The sequence below is a fragment of the Eschrichtius robustus genome, chromosome 19 (genome assembly GCF_028021215.1).
Source record: "Eschrichtius robustus isolate mEscRob2 chromosome 19, mEscRob2.pri, whole genome shotgun sequence".
NCBI classification, from domain to species: domain Eukaryota; kingdom Metazoa; phylum Chordata; class Mammalia; order Artiodactyla; family Eschrichtiidae; genus Eschrichtius; species Eschrichtius robustus.
In genome coordinates this window covers 62,073,689-62,094,502 of record NC_090842.1, presented here as the reverse complement: position 1 = coordinate 62,094,502, position 20,814 = coordinate 62,073,689, and the positions used below count along the sequence as shown (strand labels likewise).

The 20,814-nt window shown below is 55.6% G+C and overlaps 2 protein-coding genes across 2 annotated transcripts; one reads left to right on the top strand and one right to left on the bottom strand.

The window, feature by feature from the left end:
- The first annotated feature begins 1,247 nt into the window (after positions 1-1,247).
- KDELR1 (KDEL endoplasmic reticulum protein retention receptor 1) lies at positions 1,248-8,888 on the top strand. The gene is made up of 5 exons (XM_068528218.1): positions 1,248-1,528; positions 2,196-2,296; positions 2,558-2,716; positions 6,838-7,090; positions 8,145-8,888. The coding sequence occupies exons 1-5, from the start codon at positions 1,438-1,440 to the stop codon at positions 8,177-8,179; spliced, it is 639 nt and encodes a 212-aa protein (XP_068384319.1). The 5' UTR covers positions 1,248-1,437; the 3' UTR covers positions 8,180-8,888.
- A 2,856-nt stretch (positions 8,889-11,744) lies between these two features.
- SYNGR4 (synaptogyrin 4) lies at positions 11,745-20,763 on the bottom strand. Its single transcript, XM_068527359.1, has 5 exons — positions 20,692-20,763; positions 19,524-19,724; positions 13,535-13,772; positions 12,220-12,359; positions 11,745-11,978 (listed from the first exon to the last, which is right to left on the bottom strand). Exons 2-5 carry the CDS (start codon positions 19,614-19,616, stop codon positions 11,745-11,747), a joined length of 705 nt encoding a protein of 234 aa, XP_068383460.1. The 5' UTR covers positions 19,617-19,724; positions 20,692-20,763.
- Between the last annotated feature and the right edge of the window lie 51 nt (positions 20,764-20,814).

Sequence of the window (20,814 nt, the reverse complement as noted above, 5' to 3'; positions counted from 1 at the left end):
TCCTCCCTCAGACCCAGAAATTCAAGTCCCCAGCCCCCTTCTCCTCCAGGACCCAGGAGTCCAGGCCCCCAGTCCCCTCCTCCTTCAGACCCAGGAGTCCAAGCCCCTAGCTCCCTTCTCCACTGCTACCCAGTAATCTGGGCCCCCTCCTCCAGGCCTGAGTCCCTTTTAGGCACTCAGACAAACTGACCCCTTAACACAAACCACCCTCAGCGGCCCACAAATCCAAGACTGATGGATGTCACCCTCAGGCACCCAATCCATCCGGCAATCTGAGGAAACTAATACCTCTGTACCCCTTCTTTTATTGATGGACCCTGATGTCCATCACCCGTGGGTACTCAGACATCCAGGAGGAAAGCAGCGTGTGTCCCCTCCTAGACACAGCCTGTTCCCCCCCCAGACACAGCCTGTTCCTGGCCCTCAAGGCCAGCTGTCCAGCTCCTGCCCTTCCTGCTAGAGAGGCTAGGCCCAGCGCTTCTATAAAGCGCTGTGGTGGAGTGTGGCGCAGGACACCTGGGCTCCTGAGAGTGTGTATGTGTGCCTGTGAGGGGGCAGCTCCGGAGGAGGGGCTGGAGCCAGAGCTGTGGGCTGCTGACTCCAGGGTCTGGGAGAGTAGGAGTGAAGCCTTACACCTCTGAAAAAGAAGAGACTGGTCGCCTGAATTTGTGGGTCCCAGAGGGAGGAAGGGATTGTGCATCTAGATTCCTGGGTCTAGGATGCTTGAGACACAAGATTGTTGGGTAGGACCCTAAGTCCCAAGGAAGGGGGGCTAGACTCTTGGGTCTGAGGGAGGAGGGGCTAGGGTCTTGGACTCCTGGGTCCTGGGGGATGAAGGTGCTGGGGACCCAGACTTCTGAGTCTGAGAGAGGGACTGGGGGCTGCTCTCTTGTCTTTTGAGTGGATGGGAGCTGGAGGCCCCTGAAAAGCCAGCCTCTGGGTCCCTGTCTAGGATTTTTAAAGCTCAGAGACCTGCCTCCCGAACCGCTGTCAAGGGCAGAATCTGTGCGGCTGGGCTGCAACCTTTACAGAGGCACAGACTGCTTTGGGGGAACTGGTCCCGGATTTGCGAGTTTCCGATCCCAGCGACCCCGCAAGTTCCTAGGAGGCGGCCTTGCCGGGGTAAACTCGGCGCCAACTCTGCAAGCGGGGAGGTGCGAGGTAGGGGGCGCCGGAGAGCCGGGACTCCGCCCTCGGGGGCGGAGCCTCCCGCCCGGACTCCTCCCCCTCCCGCCCGCCTCCCTCTTCCTAGCTCTGGCTCGGCCACCAGCTCCGGCCTCGGCGCCCCCGCCCAGAGCCCCCTCCCCGGAGCGGAGCCCACCCGAGGGCACCTCTCCCGCCCCCCAGCCCAGCCGCCCGGCCAGAACAGCAGCCCCGAGGGGCAGCCCCCCTCCAGCCTGACTCCCTCCAGCCCAGCCTTGCCAGATCCCCTCAACCATGAATCTCTTCCGATTCCTGGGAGACCTCTCCCACCTCCTAGCCATCATCTTGCTACTGCTCAAAATCTGGAAGTCCCGCTCGTGTGCCGGTGAGACGCCCACCGGGGCCGGAGAAGGGGGGAGAGTGCGGGAGACATTCCAGGACTCGGGGAAGGGTTTGGAGGCATAGGGGGACGGGTCCCTCCCCGCCACTGCTTGCTGGGGATCCGCCTTCCAGGTCCGGGGTCACCAGGGGGTCAGCTCCTTTCCCCAAACTGGGGATGCATCCAGTTTGGTGGGGGGGGGCTCCAGGAACCCAATTCAGCCTCCCCCGGCCCCTATCTGGGTGGCCTTAGGGTTCCCAGGGCTGGGAACAGGGAGCTGTGGCAGGCAGGGAGGCGGCTGGGAGTTGGTGACGTGGACTGTGGCCGCCAGAAAGGGAGCGGGAGGTAGGCGACCTGTTCCGGAGGGCTGAGGTCAAGTGGGGTCCTCCCGAGGCTCCACCTTGGATCCGGACTGTGGGAGGACACTGAGGGGGCCGGAGGGGGCCACGAGGCCTAGCCTGGGACAGAGCCTCCGGCTGGAGTAGCTTTGGGGCCGGGCTGCCCCCTGGCTGTGGGCCGTGGGAAAGGGCCCTGCTTAGGCCGGCGGCTGGGGAGGCCTCCAGGGACAGCTGCACTCCGGAGCCCCTCTGGCTCGCCCGGGGCCCTGGGCCTCGGTTTATTGGCCGTGCAGCCCACCTCCAGCCTCCCCCATCCCCATTTCTCTGGACCACAGGGATTTCGGGGAAGAGCCAAGTCCTGTTTGCTGTTGTGTTCACTGCCCGCTACTTGGACCTCTTCACCAACTACATCTCACTCTACAACACGTGCATGAAGGTAAAGGCGTTTCCTAACCTGCCGGGCCCTCCTGAGGGGGGAGCCGGGGAGGGAGGGTCCCAGGGAGGAGGGAATGTGGGTCCCAGACTTTTGGGTCTGAGGGAGGAGGGGCTAGGGGTCCAGACTGCTAAGCCTGAGGGAGGAGAGGCTGGGGGCCTGGACTCCTGGGTCTGAGGGGGGGAGGGGCTGGGTCTAAGTCTACTGGGGGCTCGGACCCTGTGCTTGGAGCTGAAGCACCCTCCTCATCCTCCCCTTCGACAGGTGGTCTACATCGCCTGTTCTTTCACCACGGTCTGGATGATTTACAGCAAGTTCAAAGCCACTTACGATGGGAACCACGACACGTTCCGAGTGGAGTTCCTCGTTGTTCCCACGGCCATCCTGGCGTTCTTGGTCAACCATGACTTTACCCCTCTAGAGGTAGGCCACCTGCAGGGTCTGTAGTGGTGGGGTGGGCTGTGGGAGAACAGCAGTTGACAGTGGACCCACTCAGAGGCTTCCTTCTGTAGGGTTTGCTCAGACTTCCTTCTTTTAGGACCTAAAGTTCAAAACAGGGGCTCTGGAGTCAGATGATAATAATGTAACAGCAGCAGCCCTCACTATGTGCCAGACGCTGCTCTCAGCATTTCACATACGTTAACTCATTACTTTTCACAGCAGCCCCATTCTATAGATGAGAAAACTGAGGCTTAGGGAGTTGAAATGACTCTTCCAAAGTCATTGGCCTAATGAATAGTTCAGGAGTTGGGAACGGGGCTCTGGGGGGCCAGGCTACTTGGGTTTGGATCTGTTACTTTCTATCAGCATGACCTTGGGCATGGAACTTGACCTTTCTGTGCCTCAGTTTCCCTATTTGTAAAGTCGAGATCAGGTCATTGTGAGGATTTACTGAGAGTAGACAGCATCACCTAGTGGTTAGACACAGAGACGCTAGAACCAGAGAACAGGGATTTGAAGCCCACTTAGCAGCTGTGAGACTTTGGGCAAGTCATGTAATTTCTCTGTGCCTCAGTTTTCTTGTCTGTGAAATGGGGATAATCAGTTCCTACTTCATAGGTTTTGATGGGGGTTAATATTGGTAAAGCACAGTGTCTGGCAGTAGGTAGGAAGTGCGGTCCATGTTTGTTCGGTGCCTGCAGTGTTTAGGACCGTGTGGATCCTTTTACTCCTAAACGTTAGCTGTCATAGTTTTTATTGCATGGCATTTTGGTGGGACCTGTACAAATTCCTGGGAGGAATTTTGAGAGGGCCTTTGCTAAATCTGCGATCTGCCTCCTGGGGCTGGCAGGAATCAAATTCAGAGCAGTCTTTCCTCCCTCAGGACCACTAACTCCTGCCTTGTAAGAAGCTGGCCCTGGGACTTCCCTGGCAGTCCAGTGATTAAGACTCCACACTTCCAAGGCAGGGGGCACGGGTTCGATCCCTGGTCGGGGAACTAAGATTCTGCAAGCCGCCCCTGAGCAGCCAGATGTGATGATGTTTTCAACACAAGCCACAATTCAGGAGTTTTCCTGAGGGATCTCACTTTACAATTTTGGCTACAGATTCCAGATCTATTTCTAAAAGCGCCCTGCAGGCTAGACAAATCTGACTGAGGGTGACTTTGACCCAGTGGTCCCAGAAATGTCAGAGGGAGGCTGCACTGCACTGTGGCAGGAACCCCAAGCTTGGCTGCAGGGCCTGGACTTTGCAAATTTATCATCAGCATCACCTTGCATGGAGCACCCACTGAGCTGGGCCCATTTTGCAGATGGGGAGACTGAGGCTGGGGGAAGGCAGTGGGGCTTGCTCCAGGTGGAGGAGGCCGGACCAGGACCCAGGCTTCTTGACTCCAGCTTGTGTGGTTCCCTCATTCAGAGGGTGGGGGGAGGTCACTTGTGCAAAGTGTTGGCACCGATTGTGTGTCCTGCTCTGAGCTGGCCATTCCAAATCCGTCATCATCCCGTCTGATCCCTTGGCCTCCCGGGGAAGTGGACATCCTCATCCCTATTTCTTGGAGAACTAAGGTGAGGCTCAGAGGGGAGACCTCACAGAATTTGAACCCAGGTCTGCCTGCTTTCAAAGCCCATGCTATCAATAGGTGCGTGCTGAAAAATTATTTTTTAATCATAGAAGGAAACAATTCTTTAAAAATTCAGACGTCACAAATAGATAAAGTAAAATGCAACAGACCTTCTCTCTCCTCTTACGTCATGATTCTGCTCCCCAAGGCTAACAATCGATATGTATCAATTTAATGGGTATGTTTCCCGAGAGCCTCAACTAACCTGATATACTAAGAACCTCACTGGTGGATTCTGAGTAATTATGGGAACAAGCCCTGAAGTCTAGCTGCCTGGGTAGGAATCTGTTTCCACCTGCATCTTAGCTGTGTGGCCTTGGACGAGTTACTGATCCCGTGGGCCTCAGTCTCCTCATCTGTGTAAGGGGGATAACAATAGGACTTACCTCATAGGGTTAAGGCATAAGCCAGTTAATACCCGTAAGGTGCATAGAACAGTGCCTTGGATGTAGTAAATGCTATATAAACGTCAGTTCTTAGGAACACATGCTGATGGTCCCCACTTCCTTCCCACAAACCAAAACAACCCAGGAGGAACCACACCTGCCAGCTGGCTTTGTTGTCTGAGCGGAGGTTTCGGTGGGTCTACAGATCACAAGTCACCCCAGGTGGGACTTTCAGGGAGCTGAGGACTGAAAAGGGGCCGACAGCTGTCTGCCATCTCTTCGTCTCTCCCTCCTGTGATGCCCTGTCCTGCTCACGAATGATGCTTGTCGCTGCTCCCTAAATGGTGGCCTGTGACAAGCACTTGGGGACCTTGCTTCCAATCGCTCATGCGTTCATCCAGGCATCGAATATATGCCAGGCACTGTGCCAGGTGCTGGGCCCACAGGGTGCCCAAGATGTAGGCTCCTGGGCCTCATGGAGCTCACAGTCTGGTCAGAGCTGCCAGGAAGAAGATAAGACAGGGGATGTGACCATCCAGGGGGAAGGATGGTCAGGGAGGACCTCTCTCAGGAGGCGACTGATGAGCTGAGGTTGGAAGCAGGTGGAAGAGGCAGAATGTGACTGTCTGGGGGAAGAGCTGAAGGAACAGCAAGTGCAAAGGCCCTGGGGCAGGAAGGAGCATGGTGTGTTGGAGGACCAGATGGAAGGCCCAGGTAGTTGTGGCCTGGAGGGCGAGGGGAGGGAGTAGAAGATGAAGCTGGATCGAGGAGGGCCTTGAAGGCCAAGGTTAGGAACTTGGGTTTTATTCTGGATGTGATAAGAAGTAGCTACAAGAAGGTTTTTTGTTTTTTTGTTTTTTGTTTTTTTTTTTTAAGATATTCACCATGTATTTCTTCTTTAAGTCTTCTTTTTTAAATTTATTTATTTATTTTTATATTTATTTTTGGCTGCATTGGGTCTTCGTTTCTGTGCGAGGGCTTTTTCTAGTTGCGGCAAGCGGGGGCCACTCTTCATCGCGGTGCGCGGGCCTCTCACTGTCGCGGCCTCTCTTGTTGCGGAGCACAGGCTCCAGATGCACAGGTTCAGTAGTTGTGGCTCACGGGCCCAGTTGCTCTGCGGCATGTGGGATCCTCCCGGACCAGGGCTCGAACCTGTGTCCCCTGCACTGGCAGGCAGACTCTCAACCACTGCGCCACCAGGGAAGCCCTACAAGAGGGTTTTAAGCCAGGGAGTGACACAGTCTGATTTATGTCTCTAAAGATTGCACATTGAATGTTGCCCCTACCAGGGCAGGAAAATCATCCCCCTTTTTTTTTTTTTTTTTTTTTTTTTTTGTTTTTTGGCTGTGCCACGTGGTTTGTGGGATCTTAGTTCCCCAAACAGGGATTGAACCCAGGCCCTCAGCAGTGGAAATACGGAGCCCTCACCACTGGACCGCAAGGAATTCCCAAAATCATCCCCATTTTAGAGATGAGGAAGCAGAGGCTCCGAGAATCTGGATCTCTTGCCCAGGATCTCATAGAAGGGACATCTCACAGCCGAGATCCCAACCTGGGCCACCCTTGGGAGAGGCGTAATCGCAAAGTGCTCACGAACACGGGCTCAGAACCCTTGGTTCGAATCCCAGCTCTGCCGCTTCCTAGCCACGTCCTGGGCAAGTCTCTTACCCTCTCTGGGCCTCAGTTTCCTCATCGGTAGAAGGGGATGCTGGGAATTCCCTGGTGGTCCAGTGGTTAGGACTTGGTGTTTTCACTGCCGAGGCCCAGGTTCCCTCCCTGGTCGGGGAACTAAGATCCCTCAAGCCTTGCAGCACAACCAAAAAACAAAAAAACAAAAAAAAAAAGAAGGGGATGCTGATAATAGTACCTCCCTCATGGGGTCATCGTGGGGATTAAACGAGAGAATACAGGTGGGGCAGGAAAGCGGTGTCTGGCACACAGTGAGTGCCCGGCAGGCGTCGTGGTACCTGTCACCCACTCTCCAACATCACTGCGCCTGTAACCACAATGTCTGCCATCCTCACCCTTCTCTTCTGCCCTGTCCCCTCCCGCCTCGTCCTGCCCTCTGCTCCCACGCCCCGGCCTCCCCGCAGATCCTCTGGACCTTCTCCATCTACCTGGAGTCCGTGGCCATCCTGCCGCAGCTGTTCATGGTGAGCAAGACGGGCGAGGCGGAGACCATCACCAGCCACTACTTGTTTGCGCTGGGTGTCTACCGCACGCTCTATCTCTTCAACTGGATCTGGCGCTACCACTTCGAAGGCTTTTTCGACCTCATCGCCATCGTGGCGGGCCTGGTCCAGACGGTCCTCTACTGTGATTTCTTCTACCTCTACATCACCAAAGGTAGCCAGCGTGGGGGGCCGGCTGGTAGGCAGCCTGCTCCTTCCCCAGCTCCCACCCTCCCTGGGGCCCCAGCTTCATCTCCCCAGCCCTGTATCCCTCGACGGAAGATAGGACAAAGAGAGGGGCAGGGGTGGCCTCTGACTTCTCCTCTCTTGGAATGTGTCCTAAGCCCTCCTCCTGCCCCAAGGTTCCAGATCCAAAGTCTTTCAGTCTCACAGCCGTAACAGATCCAGAATTCCCGTCTCCCAGGCCCCCGGCAGCTCTCAGAGAAGGGAGGGCCTCCTCTCTGCTGATGGACCTCTGTCCTTACCCTCAGGGACTCAGGCCCACCAAGATTCATTCATTCATTCAACCAACACATTTATGGGGCACTTTCTATGTCCCTGGCCGGGGCTAGGCTCTGGGGATACAACCTTAGGAGAAAAGATGGACAAGGCCCTCCCCTCCCTTTGTATTGTAGTCGGGGGAGATGGTGAATAAACCAGAGAGATTATTGCAAACAGTGAGAAGGGCAATGACAGAAAGAAACCAGGGATGTGTTGGTGAACAGTGGTGGAGGATGAGGGGGTTACTTTACATGGAGGGGGGTGTGGTCGGGGGAGGCCTTTTAGAGGTGATGATTAAAGCAAAGACCTTAGAAGTTCAGTCAGTCAGTGTGAAGGGAAGAGGAGACGGGAGGACAGAGGCCTGAAGGCAGCCACGCCCCCTGAGGATTAAGGCTGGGAGGGCAGAAGCGGGTGGTCTCGCCCAGCCAGCCCTGCCAGGCCTTCTGACCCCAGCGCGCCCCGAGAGCCAAGGCCTCCAGCCCTTCCAGGATGGAAGAGGAGCAGCCAGCAGTAGGAGAAATGGGGCCTCCTCTGGGGCTCCATGGCTCAGCCCTTAGGCCAGGAGCCTGGTCCCCGGCCCCACCCCCAGCTGATAATCCGGAGTCCTGGGGCTGCCCCTCCTGCATCTCTGCCCAGCCCAGCATCCAAGCCCCTGCTGTGGGCGTGGGAGGCTGTCCCCTCCGTGAGGGACCCCTTGGTCATGCCCGCCCCCCTTTCTCTCCTCCCAGTCCTCAAGGGGAAGAAGCTGAGTTTGCCGGCGTAGCCCTGGTCCTCGCCATCCCTCTTCGGGGCAGCTGCGAGAGGCAGAGGAAGGCGACGAAAGACGAAGAGCCTTCCCATCCAGGGGAACTTTTTTAAGAACCCACCTCTCGGTACTCCCCAGCCCTGCTCCTGCCGGGTTTCAGGGGGCAGTGGAGGACCCAAGTCTTGGGGGAGCTCAGGACCTGGGCTGTTTGTAGTTTTTTTGCCTTTTAGAGAAGAAAAAAAAAAAATCTTTCCACTATTTAGGTGTTGATTCTGATGACTCCTTTCTTTTCTACTCTCTGGCCCCAATTTTTATAAACTGTTTTCGAGTGTCCTGTGGGGCACGGCGGGGTTGGAGATCTTTTCCCTCCCCCGAGCCCCTTGGCTTCCTTCTGGATCCTAACCCCTCAGCCCCACTGGTTGCCAAACACTAAATCTGCTGACACCCGCCTGCCAGACCTCCCAGCGTTGCCATGGACACAACCCCCCTTCCCCCCACCCCAAACTTCTGCACTGGGGAGAGGGAAGAGGGGAGGGAAGTTCTCCCCTGATTTTTCATAATAATTTTTTCCAGAGTTTGGGTTTTTTGGTCTTGTCCTTGTTTTTTGGCAATTTAGGGGCGCATGGGAAGGGGGTTGGCCCAAGGGTCACCGTGGCTCTATGGCCACGTTTTTGTACAGAATTGATGGTTGATTCTTTGTTCTCTTGAAATAAACTGAGGAAAACGACGCCTCTCTTTTGCTACTCCTTGCCCTCTCTTCTGGTGTTTGTGGGGTCCACCCAGCACCCTGGCCCCTCTCTCTGCTTCTGCTTTATCCCGTCTACCACCCGCAGGCGATCCAGGCCTGGGAGGAGCAGGAAGATGAGAAACTGGGCTTCCTGAGACTCTGAGCTGCACCCTGACTCCTCATGGCTCCACCAGGGAAGAGGTTTTGGAGGAAAAAAATCTCGAAGATTCTTCTTATCTTGGCACAGAACTTCCCTGACAATTCTCCCTAATCTAAGGGTTGCAGAGGACAACCTCCAAGAGCCTGTGATTTGGAAGTCACCAAGGGACAGCCCCCGTCCCCCCATCATTTTGTATTGTATTGAACTGCTTTATGTTTTCTTAAAAAAAAAAAAAATGGAATTGGTTGCTGGCCTTTAAAAACCAGATTTTCACATTAAAATCGGGATTTCTGGCTTCTCTTGAAAAAAAACCCCATCAGTCTGACAATGCCGGGTCCTCGTGTCTGGGTGGCAACAGATGGCTGGAGTGAATGGCTGGGACATGAGCTTCCCCTCCCTCCACCACCAAGTCCCCAGGACTTGGCTGAGAGGTCGATACCATCTCTTACTGGGCTGACGCTGTTGTTTTGTGGTTTTGTGAAGTTCAAAGGAAAGTCAAATCTTTTCCATGTTTCCCTCCAGATTGGCTTCACACCTGGCCTGTTTCCTTCATTTGGGTTACCTGCTTGGCCCTTGTAAGCTTTTGGAGTTTTGCCCCCTGATTTCGCCAAATGCCCTAGATGTCTGCTGAGACCTTCCTGAGTTCTCCCGTAGGATGGCTCTGGAAGCTTCAGGAGGCAGGTAGCTGGCGTTTCCGAGCGTTTCATAAGCGCCAGGCAATGTGCGTTACACGGGTGAGCTTGTGGGACCCTCAGAGAACCCTCGCTTTGTTGGGGAGGAAATCGAGGCATAGCCGGGTGAGCAGCAGAGGTGGGGTTGGTACCCTGGCTTCCTGCTGCTGGATCCTGTATGTTTAGCCACTGCTGTGGGGTTTTTCAAAGGTTTTTTTTCTTTCTTTCTTGTAAGCTAAGCCAACGGACCTTCTGTTTAGAGGAATTTGTCCAGAAGCCCCATATGGAAAATGCAGGAGCAGGGCTGCTTGGGTTGATTCAGGGTCGGGAGGGGGCACCTCTTTGAACGCAGACCTCAAACCGTCAATCTAAATCCCGTCCAAGCCTCTAGTTTGACAGCCAGCCCCGCTCAGGCCCAGAGAGATTAAGTGACACGTCCCAGGTGATCCAGCTAGGGATAGAGTGAGGACCAGAGCTCTGAGTCCTCCCGTTTCCCACGCCGGCACCCTGCCCGCTCCACCGCACGGCTGCCTTTTCCTCCAGGTGCCCACAGGGACCACAGCCTGCTTCTTTCTGCACCCTTAGCACTGAGCACTGCCACACAGGAAACCAAAAAAGGGGACCACGGAGCCCACATTTGCCTCCCCACAACTCACATTGCTTTTCCCAGTTTGTAAATGAATGCTCTGCAGCCACTGCGGCCCCTGTGTGGGTGTGTCTGGTTTGGCCAGCATAACATTAAGCTTTTTTTTTGGTATTCCTTGCCAACTAATTCCACATAAAGAGAAACGGATGTCCGGTGGTTCTAGAAAAACTAGAAGGTTCTAGAGCGGCACTATCCAGTACGGTGACCATTAGCACTTGAAATGTGGCGACCCCAAATTGAGGTGTGCTGTCCGTGTAAAACAGGCGAAGGATTTCAAAAACTTAGCGCAGTAGAATGTAAGCTACCTGGCTAGTCATTTTTTATACCGAAGACATGTTGAAATGATCATATTTTGGATATACTGGGTTGAATAAAATATATGAAAATCCATTTCACTTGTTTCATTCTACTTTTCTTCACGTGGCCAGCTGGCAAGTTTAAATGCTGCCCCCCATGGCTCACACTTTGTTTCCATTGGACAGCGCTGCTCTATAATTTTTTTTTTTTTTTCTTTGGCTGCATCGTGGCATGTGGGATCTTAGTTCCCCAACCAGGGATCGAACCTGTGCCCCCTGCAGTGGAAGCGTGAGTCCTAACCGCCAGACCACTAGGAAAGTCCTGGACAGCGTTGCTCTGGACACCCCCGGGCTGTGGTACTGAACGCTGGGTGCTGAGTGAAGGCTGCCCCTTCCCAGACTCGGCCCCTGCCCCACCACTTGCTTCATGGGTACTTCACCCACTGGAGTTACCTGCTGGGTCCCTGCAGGCAGGAGCGTTTTGTGGCCCAAGCACGAGTCCCCGATTAGTTTTGGGGTTCCCTAAGACAAGCTTTCAAGTATTTGAAGACAAGGATCTCCCCTGATCTCAGTCATGGACTTGCCATCCCCTGTTCCTTTAACCACTCCTCCCATGGCATGGGTTTGAGTGGGTCCCTTGTCATCTGGGGTGAGTTAAAGGATGTGGGCCCTGGAGACAGGGCCGGTCCCAGTGTTGGCCCTGGTTCTCCTTAGAGCCCTCTCCACGGGCGGAAGCATCTTGTCTCTGAACTTGAGCTTCCTCAGCTGTACAGTGGGGCACCTCGTGCCTCCCTCCCGTGGCCAGTGCAAGGAGTAAAGGGCTCGTTGTGTCACAGGCCTGTAAAAAGGGTTTCCCTCCCGTCGCCACCCCTAGCTATCAAGGTGGTGCCCAGAGGGAGAGTCCAGGAGGTGGGCTGGAAATGGGACCCGCTACAGAGACCCCTGAGGAGACCCCATAGGATTTCCCCCCTCCCCTGGCCGCTCGAGGGGCTGGAGAGAAACAGATATGAGAAGGACACAGGGCAGTTTTCAGAAACCCTTCTGGAGGGAGGGGTCTCTCTTTACTGGCGTGGATGAGGCGGTCTAGCTGGCGGGCATCATAGTGAGGCGGGGGGCCTTCGGAGTGGTCAGATGGGGGGACAGGGCAGAGCTGGTGTAGCTCAGGCTGTGGGGACCGGTGGTGGGCGTGTTGACAGGGCTGGCGGCGGACGGCGGGGAGAGGGAGGTCAGCACCACGCCGCCCTCGTCCAGGGAGCGCCTGTAGGGCACTGGAGCATCATTTCGGAGGTCCTGGAGGGCCAGGTAGGCCTGGAGTGTCTGTGGGCAGAGGAGGGCGAGCTGGAGGCTGGCGTGGGTGGGGCTGGCCCGGGCGGGAGCTGTGCCACAGCTCACTGGAAGGTGCCCACAATTGGGCTGCGTCTGCTGGGAGGAAGGGGCGCCTTCTTCCCTCTTTGCCCAAAGTCACAAAAGGGGCTTGCGGAGGTCCTGGGGAGCTGGGTGGAAGGTTCTAGCCCTCTTAACTCACACCACCCCGCCCTGCAGGGAAGACGCTGCTCACCCAGACGAGGATGGAGAAGAAAGCGAAGGTGATGGCGGCCTTGACGCTGCCGCTCCCCAGGAGGAATTGTCCGGGCGGCGAACGCTGCCACTGGTTGGCCAGGAAGCAGAAGCCCACGGACCAAATGCCTGCCCAGAGGGCTGGGGGGTCGAGGGAGAGAAGAGGGGTGGAGGAGGGGGCGTGAGGTGGGGAGAGAGGGCTCAGGAAGGGCGGCTGGGGCTGGGGGCTGGGGTCTTGCTGCGGCCTCTCCCTCCCAGCCGGCCGCAAAACACCCCCTGGAGTGGGGTGTGCCGTCCACTACGGGGCTCGCCAGCCACTTGCGGCTTTTTATGTTTCACTCGATCAAAAATTCCAATCGATTAAAATAGAATTAAAAAAAATTCCACCCCTTGGTGGCACTGGCCATACTTCAAGTGCTCGGCGGCCACACGTGGCCCGTGGCTCCCATGTTGGAGAGTCCAGGCACAGAACATTCCCGTCCTCACAGAACCTTCTCTTGGACAGTGCTGGACTCGGTGACCTTTAGGGGCCCTCCCAGCCCTAAGTTGCTGGAACTGGGCAGGTGCAGAAAAGGAGAGGAAGGAGCCTGGGGCCTGGGGAAAAGGAACGAGCATTTATTTGGCGCTTACTGTGTGCCGGGCTCTATCTAGGGTGCTCAGCATTGGTTAGGAGGCCAGGCCTGGCTTGGAAGCCTGGATCTGCCACTCAGCAGCCATTACCCGACCTCCTCAAGCCTCAGTTTCCTCCTCTGTGAAATGGGAATCTGAACAGGACTTCCCTCCCTGGGTGGTTCTGAGGAAGAAATGAGACAGGCATGGGGAGCTCTTGAAGCGGTGCCTGACACGTGGGATATGCCCGGTAAATATCAACATCACTGCAGGAGTCCTTTCTCGAATTTCATCCTCAGAAAAACCCTGAAGGTGGGAGTTTTCATCCCAGCTTCTACAGAAGCTCAGAGAGGGGAGAAAACCCACACACTGAGGAGGCGCCAGAGGTGAGATTTCAAACCTGGGTCTGTCTGACTCTGCGCTCTGCACCCTACTTCTGGCCACTGCCACCGGTGGCTTTTCAAGAAAGGTTGTGAAGAAGGGAGGTGAATGCGAGGGAAAAGCTGGGCAGGAGAGAGGCTTCTAGAATTAGTCTGGGGGTCAGAAGAGATCACCCTTACCCTGAGTCTAAGGGATGGGCAATGATTCCCCGGGAGGAAACAGCGGATGCAGAAGAGCTTTGAGAAGTGAGGGACAAAGCTTTGGGTCACGTGTGGAGGACGGTCGTGGCCGGCTGGGTGGTCAAGGGCAGTGCCCGGGGGGCTCACCGGCCAGGATGAAGTCCAGGAGCTGGAAGGCCGTCTTGAAGCGGCTGCTGGCGATGCGGCCCTCATGGGCGTCCAGGGCGAGGAAGGCCAGGCAGCTGAGGAAGGCCAGGAGGCCGGCTCCCACAGCGAAGCTGCAGCCCGCGTTGCTGCTGTTGAGGACACAGTGGAGCTGCGAAGAGTTGGTCTTGTTCTGGTAGCCGTCAGTCAGCAGGGAGGAGAAGACGATGAGGGAGAAGACCTGTGGGTGCGGGACGGGGGTTCCCAGGGGCCGGAGCAGAGCTCAGCGTCTCCCCAGACCGGCTCATCCTCCCGGGCGGGTCCCCATCACTGGGCGTGGTTCACCCTCCCGGTGGTTCTGACCCCTCCTTCCCGATCACATCCTCAGAGCTGCCCAGAGCCATCCTCCCGCTGCCTCTCGGCCCCTCTCCTCCATCCCAGCTCAGGCCTCGTCCTCCCCGCTGGGCCCTTGCCCCAGCCTCTTCCCCGGCCTCCCTGCCTCCAAGTCTCCCCACACGGCCCCCCAGGGGCTCTTTCCACACCCTGCCCCTCCCAGCTCCCAGCCCCGCACCTCCATGGCTCCCTAGCAGCCCCAGGACAGAGTCCCAGCACCTCATCTCCCCCCCCACTCACCCCTGCCTCGCTCACGCTCGCCTTCTGCCCCCAAACCCAAGTACCAATATGAAATGTACTGTGCCCGGGATACGGGAAGAGAGGGCAATAAGTATCCGCTATCCTGTTGATTCTCTCTGCCTTCAAGTCTTTCCCTCTGGCTGCCACCTCTTCCTCCTCTCTCCCAGCTCCACTAATTCCTCTCCATTTAAAAAAAGGAATTTGTGAAATATTCCAAAGACATATAAAAGTACAGAGAGAAGTGTAATAAACACTCAGTACCTAACAAACATTCACCTTTTGCTTCAAGGCTTTTTTTTTTTTTTAATATATTTTGGCCACGCCACACAGCTTGTGGGATCTCAGTTCCCCGACCAGGGATCAAACCTGGGCCACGGCAGTGAAAGAGCTGAATTCTAACCACTAGGCCACCAAGGAATTCCCAAGGCTTTTTTTTTTTTTTTTTTTTTTTTTTAAAGCAAATACAGCCTGGGACTTCCCTGGCAGTCCAGTGGTGACTCTGCACTTCCACTGCAGGGGGCACAGTTTCGATCCCTGGTTGGGGAACTAGGATCCCACAAGCCACACGGCGCAGCCAAAAAAAAAAAAGAAAAAAAAAAAGCAAATGCAGGGCTTCCCTGGTGGCACAGTGGTTAAGAATCCGCCTGCCAATGCAGGGGACACGGGTTCGAGCCCTGGTCCGGGAAGATCCCACATGCTGTGGAGCAACTAAGCCTGTGCGCCACAACTATTGAGCCCGTGTGCCACAACTACTGAAGCCTGTGCGCCTAGAGCCCGGACTCCGCAACAAGAGAAGATGCCGCAAGGAGAAGCCTGCGACCGCAACGAAGAGTAGCCCCTGCTCTCCACAACTAGAGAAACTAGGTCTTCACGTGCAGCAACGAAGACCCAACACAGCCAAAAAAAAAAAAAAAAAAAAAAAAAGCAAATGCAGCCTCACCGATATGCTAGCCCTGTCACCTCTGTCTGTGCACACACTGCACAGAGCGCACTGGGGTGGCACTGTCCACCTGACCCTGTTCATTTATGAAACCACCGATGTACTCCACAAGCACTAGCCTGTGTCATCCTTACAACCACCCTAGGATGTGGGCACCCTCGTTTTTTTAGATAATGGAGCTGAGGCACAGAGAGGGTGAAGAGTGGCCCAAAGTCAGTCAGCTAGTGGGAGGCAGTGCCTGGATTTGAACCCAAGTTGTCTGGCTCCTGAATCTCCTTTAACCCCTGCTGTATATGCTGCCACCGGCTGGACCAGAAGCCCTGAGGGTAGGGGTTCCCATCAATGAGATTCAGTGACAATCTGAAGCCCAAGTGATTTGTCCCAGATGGTCACAATGCAGCGTGGCAGGGGCCACACCAGATATGGAAGGAACAGGTGTGTGTATGTGATGGGGGGTGGGAGCTGGTCCAGGAGGGCTTTCTGGATGCGGTGAGGCCTGTAAGGAACGCTGCAGGGTGAGAAAGGCTACAGAGTGGGATCTTGTCGGGGGGTCAGTAGGGAGTCATGGAATGGCTGAGAGCAGGGGAGGGGCAGGGTCAGCTCCGGGTGTATGAAGACCCCTGTGGGGCCATGCAGAGTTGGACTGGAGTGAGTGAGACTGGAGGCTGGGAGGCTGGGGAGGAGGCTGGGGCCTGCGCTCAGGGAGAGAGTCAAGGTTTGAGCAGGAACTGAAGTCAGGGGGCCGGATTTAGGAAGAAGTAAGGTGAGATCTGAACTGCACCTTAAAGAATGGGGAGTTTTGGGGAGTGATAAATTGGGAGTTTGGGATTGGCATATACCCACTACTATATATAAAATAGATAATAAGGACCTATTGTATAGCACAGGGAACTCTACTCAATAGACTGTAATGGCCTATATGGGAAAAGAATCTAAAAAAGAGTGGATGTACGTATAGGTATAACTGATTCATTTTGCTGTACACCTGAAACTAACACAATATCAACTATAATCAACTATACTCCAAAAAAACTTTAAAAAAAAAAAAAAAAAGAATGAGGAGTTTTGCAGGCAGACAGGAGGAAGGACATTCCAGGCCGGCCAAACCATGTGTGCAAAAGCCAGATGCTGCAGAGTGAAGCTCCTGCAAGGGTTGGAGACAAATCTCATCTGAGGGATCTGGTGTGAGGTGAGGCTGGAAACACAGGCAGGGCCCAGACCCTCTGAGGCCTTGAACACCACACCGAGGGGCCTGGACTTGGGAGCCCTGGCAAAAATTAATTTTCTAGCTTGGACTTAATTTTATGCATGGAAGGGTTCTGAGCAGAGGATGGCCAGCGTCAGACAGGGAGTTAGAGAAAATCTCCCTGGTCATGATGGATGGGAGGGCCCAGGCAGAAAGGCTGAGGCCAGGGCTCTGGGGAAGCCAGTGATATTTAGGACGCAACGTTGGACTTGGTGATTGATTGGATGTGGTAGTGCTGGGGACAGGAGGGAGGGAGGAGACAAGGGGAAGGTAATTCATTAGAATTTGAACTCCTCCTGGACAGGCTGCATGTGGGCCCCTTCTCTCTACACCCAGCACCCAGCACCAGACTGGACCTCTGCAAATGTGTTGAAAGAGTGAATGACTTCGGCCCTTCTTTTTTGCTCCTGCCCTGCCCTTCAGAGTGGGGACGGGAGAGGCAGAGGATGGACCCCTAAACTCTTCAGCCTCTGTCCATTCTCCTCTCTCCTTTGCCTTAATTGCCTTCTCTGAATAAAAAGAACAAATAATAATAATAATAATGACTAGTCCCTCTTTTTGTCCAGCACTTTAGCATTAAGGGAGGGTATTCACATCCGTTCCGTTTCAGGGCTGCAGCACTGAGTCCGCAGAAGGGGAGCGTCTTGCCCTGCTGGTCCGAGCCAGAGCCAGGTCAAGGACGGGAAGGCCCATTGATCATTTTTGAGCCCGGATTCATTTTACCTGCGCCCCCTCCCTGCAGCCCCGGGGGCCCCGCGTGGTCGCAGTTACTAATCCATCGCCCCTTCACAGGTGATAAATTGAAAGCCGTGACGGTGCAGTGGAAAGAGCCAGCCGCGTCTGACTGCGACAGCTGTGTGGCTGGCCTTGGGCAAATTGCTCACCTCTTGGAGCCTCAGTTTCCCGGTCAGTCTCTGTGCTGCAGAGACGTGGGCACCTGCCCCTGATGGTAATTCTCATGACTGGCCAGAGAGGGGAAGCGTCCTCTCAAGGTCAGTCATGGGGGGAGGGGGTTGGAATCCAGCCCCCTTGACTTCCAGGCCCGCGGGCTGTCTGTCCACTGACCCCAAAAACTTTGGGCTGCAGCTGGACATGCAAGAAGGGGGCTTGGCTGGGCCGGAGGGACCCTAAGCCTCTGAACTCCGAGGCCGACCTCCTTCCACACCCCTCCTGGCCTGTCCCCAGGGAGGGAGCAAAGATTCATTAGTTATGGCTCCAGCTGGCAGGCAGCTGTGAGAAGGACGAAGGACGGGAGGACCAGCTGCCCGGAGACTCCCTGCCGAGGAGCTGGGCCAGGGGGGAGGGAGGAGGGAGGCGGCAGGCAAAGTCCGTGTCTGAAACGTCTGGCACAGTCGGAGGCCCTTCCCCCCAGCCCTTCCCCACCCCCTTCTCCCTCGACACCGCCCTTCCTGCTGAAGCATCGGAAGCCAAGCCCGTGCATCCTTCTGACTCGCTCTCCAGCTGGGTGATGTCCTTGGGCAAGTCGCTCAACCTCTGTGAGCCTCAGTTTCCCCTTGGGTCCAACAGGTGTAATGATGCCCACGTCATAGGGTGAGGAGCAGAAGAGCGAAGGCCAGCGAGGGACTTGGAACTGGGATGTGGAACGCGCTTTTCACCTCTTCCTTTGGGTGAGAACGACGATGGACACGAGTCCCCACCACCCTATGCCCCCCAAACCCATCCCTCTCTCCTCGATCACAAGTTGGTCCCAATAATAATCGCTATCGAAGGAAAGATGGCTACGTGCCAGGCGCACGCTAATCACTTTAGGGGCCTTGATTTCATTTTCTCACACAGTCTTTCCTGGTGAGCGGGAAGGACTATACACAGGAGGGTGTGGAGGTTCAGACAAATCAAGTCACTTGCTCAAGGTCACACAGACCTGGGGTGACCAGGGAAGTTATCAAATAAAACGGGGCACTTCTGAGAATCAAAGGAGGTGCCGCTGATAATTACGCCAGGACCAACCCAGGCCAGCAGGGGAGGATGTCGCTCTACATGGAGACCATGTGGCTGAACCAGGATTCTCAGTCAGGCCGGATCGATCCTTCTGGAATAGGACCCTGCATTCAATCCCGGGCATCCCACCTACTCTCCTGACCCCGATCAAATCTCATCATCTCCCTGGGCCTCGGTTCCCAACTCTGTCAAAGGAGTGCCGTGGAGGCTGCAGAGTGTAAAGCCCACAGTCACAGCTTTAACTCCTCAAGCACTGAGGTCCAGAGAGGAGCAGTGATCGGCTCAAGGTCACACAGCAAAGTCGGGGGCTGAATGAGGATCTGACCCCAGGTGTCTTGACTCTTCGCGAATGCGGTAATGATGAAACGAATGCAGGTAAATCCCTTGCTTGGCACTGTGCCTGGCACATAGTGACCACCCACCCTCTGGCATCTTAGGTCTGCATTACGTATTCTTATTCTCTTCCTACCTCTGTGCATCTTTCCCCCCAGAGGCCCCAGCCCCTGCTCCTCTCCTGGTCCCTTGTCTGAGAGGTAGAAAATGAATGGGCTCTGGCATCTCACAGACCCCAGTCTGATTCCCTGCCTCTTACTGTGTGACCTTAGCCAACGCTGTCCAATGGAACCTTCCACCATGATGGAAATGTTCTAGATCCTTACTGTCCAATATGAGAGCCGCCAGGCTGAAATGTGGCCACTGTGACTGAGGAATGAATTCTTTTTTTTTTTTTTTTTGACCGTACCATGCAGCTTGTGGGATCTTAGTTTCTCCACCAGGGATGGAACCCCGGCCGCCTGCAGTGGAAGTGCAGAGTCCTAACCCCTGGACTGCCAGGGAATTCCCTGAATATTTTATTTTATTTAGTTTAGATTAGAATAACCACATGTGGCTTGTGGTTATCAAATTGGACAGCACAGCCTTAAAAAAATTATTTAACTTTTTCTGATCCTCAGTTTTCTTCTCTCAAAAATGGGGCTCCATAGCACCCACTTTGCAGGGTTGTTTCTTCCCAGGAGAGTTAATAAGTGCTCAGAATAGCGCAGGGCCTATAGTTACATGCTCAGTAAAGGGTGACTTCCGTTATGAGCTCCCTTTGGCTTCATTTTCCCCATCTGACCCCTTCTTTCCCCCCCACTCTCTCTGCTCTGGGTCTGGGAGATGAGACACCTGTTTCCTGTCACCCACGGGGCAGCCGGGCCACAGGAGGGCCTCACCCCTGCGAAGATCCGCGCGATCGTCTTTGGCCTCTTGAGAAACTGCACGGCTTCACTGTCGGCCAGGTCCTGGAGGCTTTCCGGGATGTGCATGCCTGCCGTTCTGCTGCCCAGGCCCTGGGAGGCCGGAGCAGGGATGCTGGGCGCTGCCTGCTGGGCACTGCCGTCCGGAGGCTCCAGACCCACCCCGGGGCTCAGCTGCTGCAAGACAAGAGGGATGGTGGAGGGATGGTTAGCGTCCCAAGTGCGGGGTAAAGGGGCTGCCAGGGGTCCCAGGAGTAGGGGGCGGGGGATGGGAGGGTCCTTGTGGTCCCAGGATGGGGTTATATAGGGTGAGGGTTCTTAGGAGTCGGTGCATGGGTGAAGGAGATGCTGGGGTAGGGGTCCTAGAGATGGGGGTGCAGGGTGAGAGGGTGGCTGATGGTCCCATGAATTGGGGTGCCGGGGGAGGGGGCTTCTGAGAATTCCAGAGGTAGGGGTACAGGGTGAGGGAGCTGCTGGGGTCCCAGGAGTCAGGAATGCAGGCTGAGGAAGCTGTAGGGTGAGGCGGCTGCCAGGGCCCCAGAGGTGGAGGTGCAGGGTGGGGAGATGCCAGGCCAGGGAGAAGGAGCGGGGAGAAGGCAGGATACTGGGGTGATGCCCTGACACAGGAGCCAGAGGGCCCACTTTAAGGACTGTGTTAATGGGATTTTCGAGGGACTAGGGGTGCTGGAATGGCGATCAGAACCCCGGGGAGGTCTGAAACAGGGGGATCCCATTCAGGCTTTGGGGTGACAGCACCCGTAGTGGAGACCCCAGGCAGCTCAGGGTAGATTTTAGGCTGTCCTCGTGATTGCGGGTGATGGCCTTAGAATCAGGGCCTCCCCTCAGAATTCAGGTCCACCTTCATAAAAGTGTATTTCCTCAAGTCGGGGGTCTGGACCTCAGATGTGTGGGGAACATGGGCTCGGAACTCAGCTGTCCCCTCAGAATGAGGAGGTCGTGCCCCCGGCACTAAGCTACCTTCAGAGAATCGGGGTCTTCCCTTTAAGGACGTGGAAGGGGGGTGGTGACACTTGGGGGTGATGCTGCCTGACAAAGGGTCACCCCTACTCTGGAGGCCGGGTCAACGTCACCTGAAGGCCGGCTCTTCCTTCCGCCCACTTTCCCCTCCTGGTCCTGGCCCCACCTCAGCCTTCTTTTGGTTCCTCTTTTTCCCGCCTTTTCGCTCCTGCTCTGCTGGAGCTGATTGGCTGCGACAAAGCCCCGCCCCCTCTCTTTCCCCGCCTACTCTGGAGCTGACAGGAGCAGG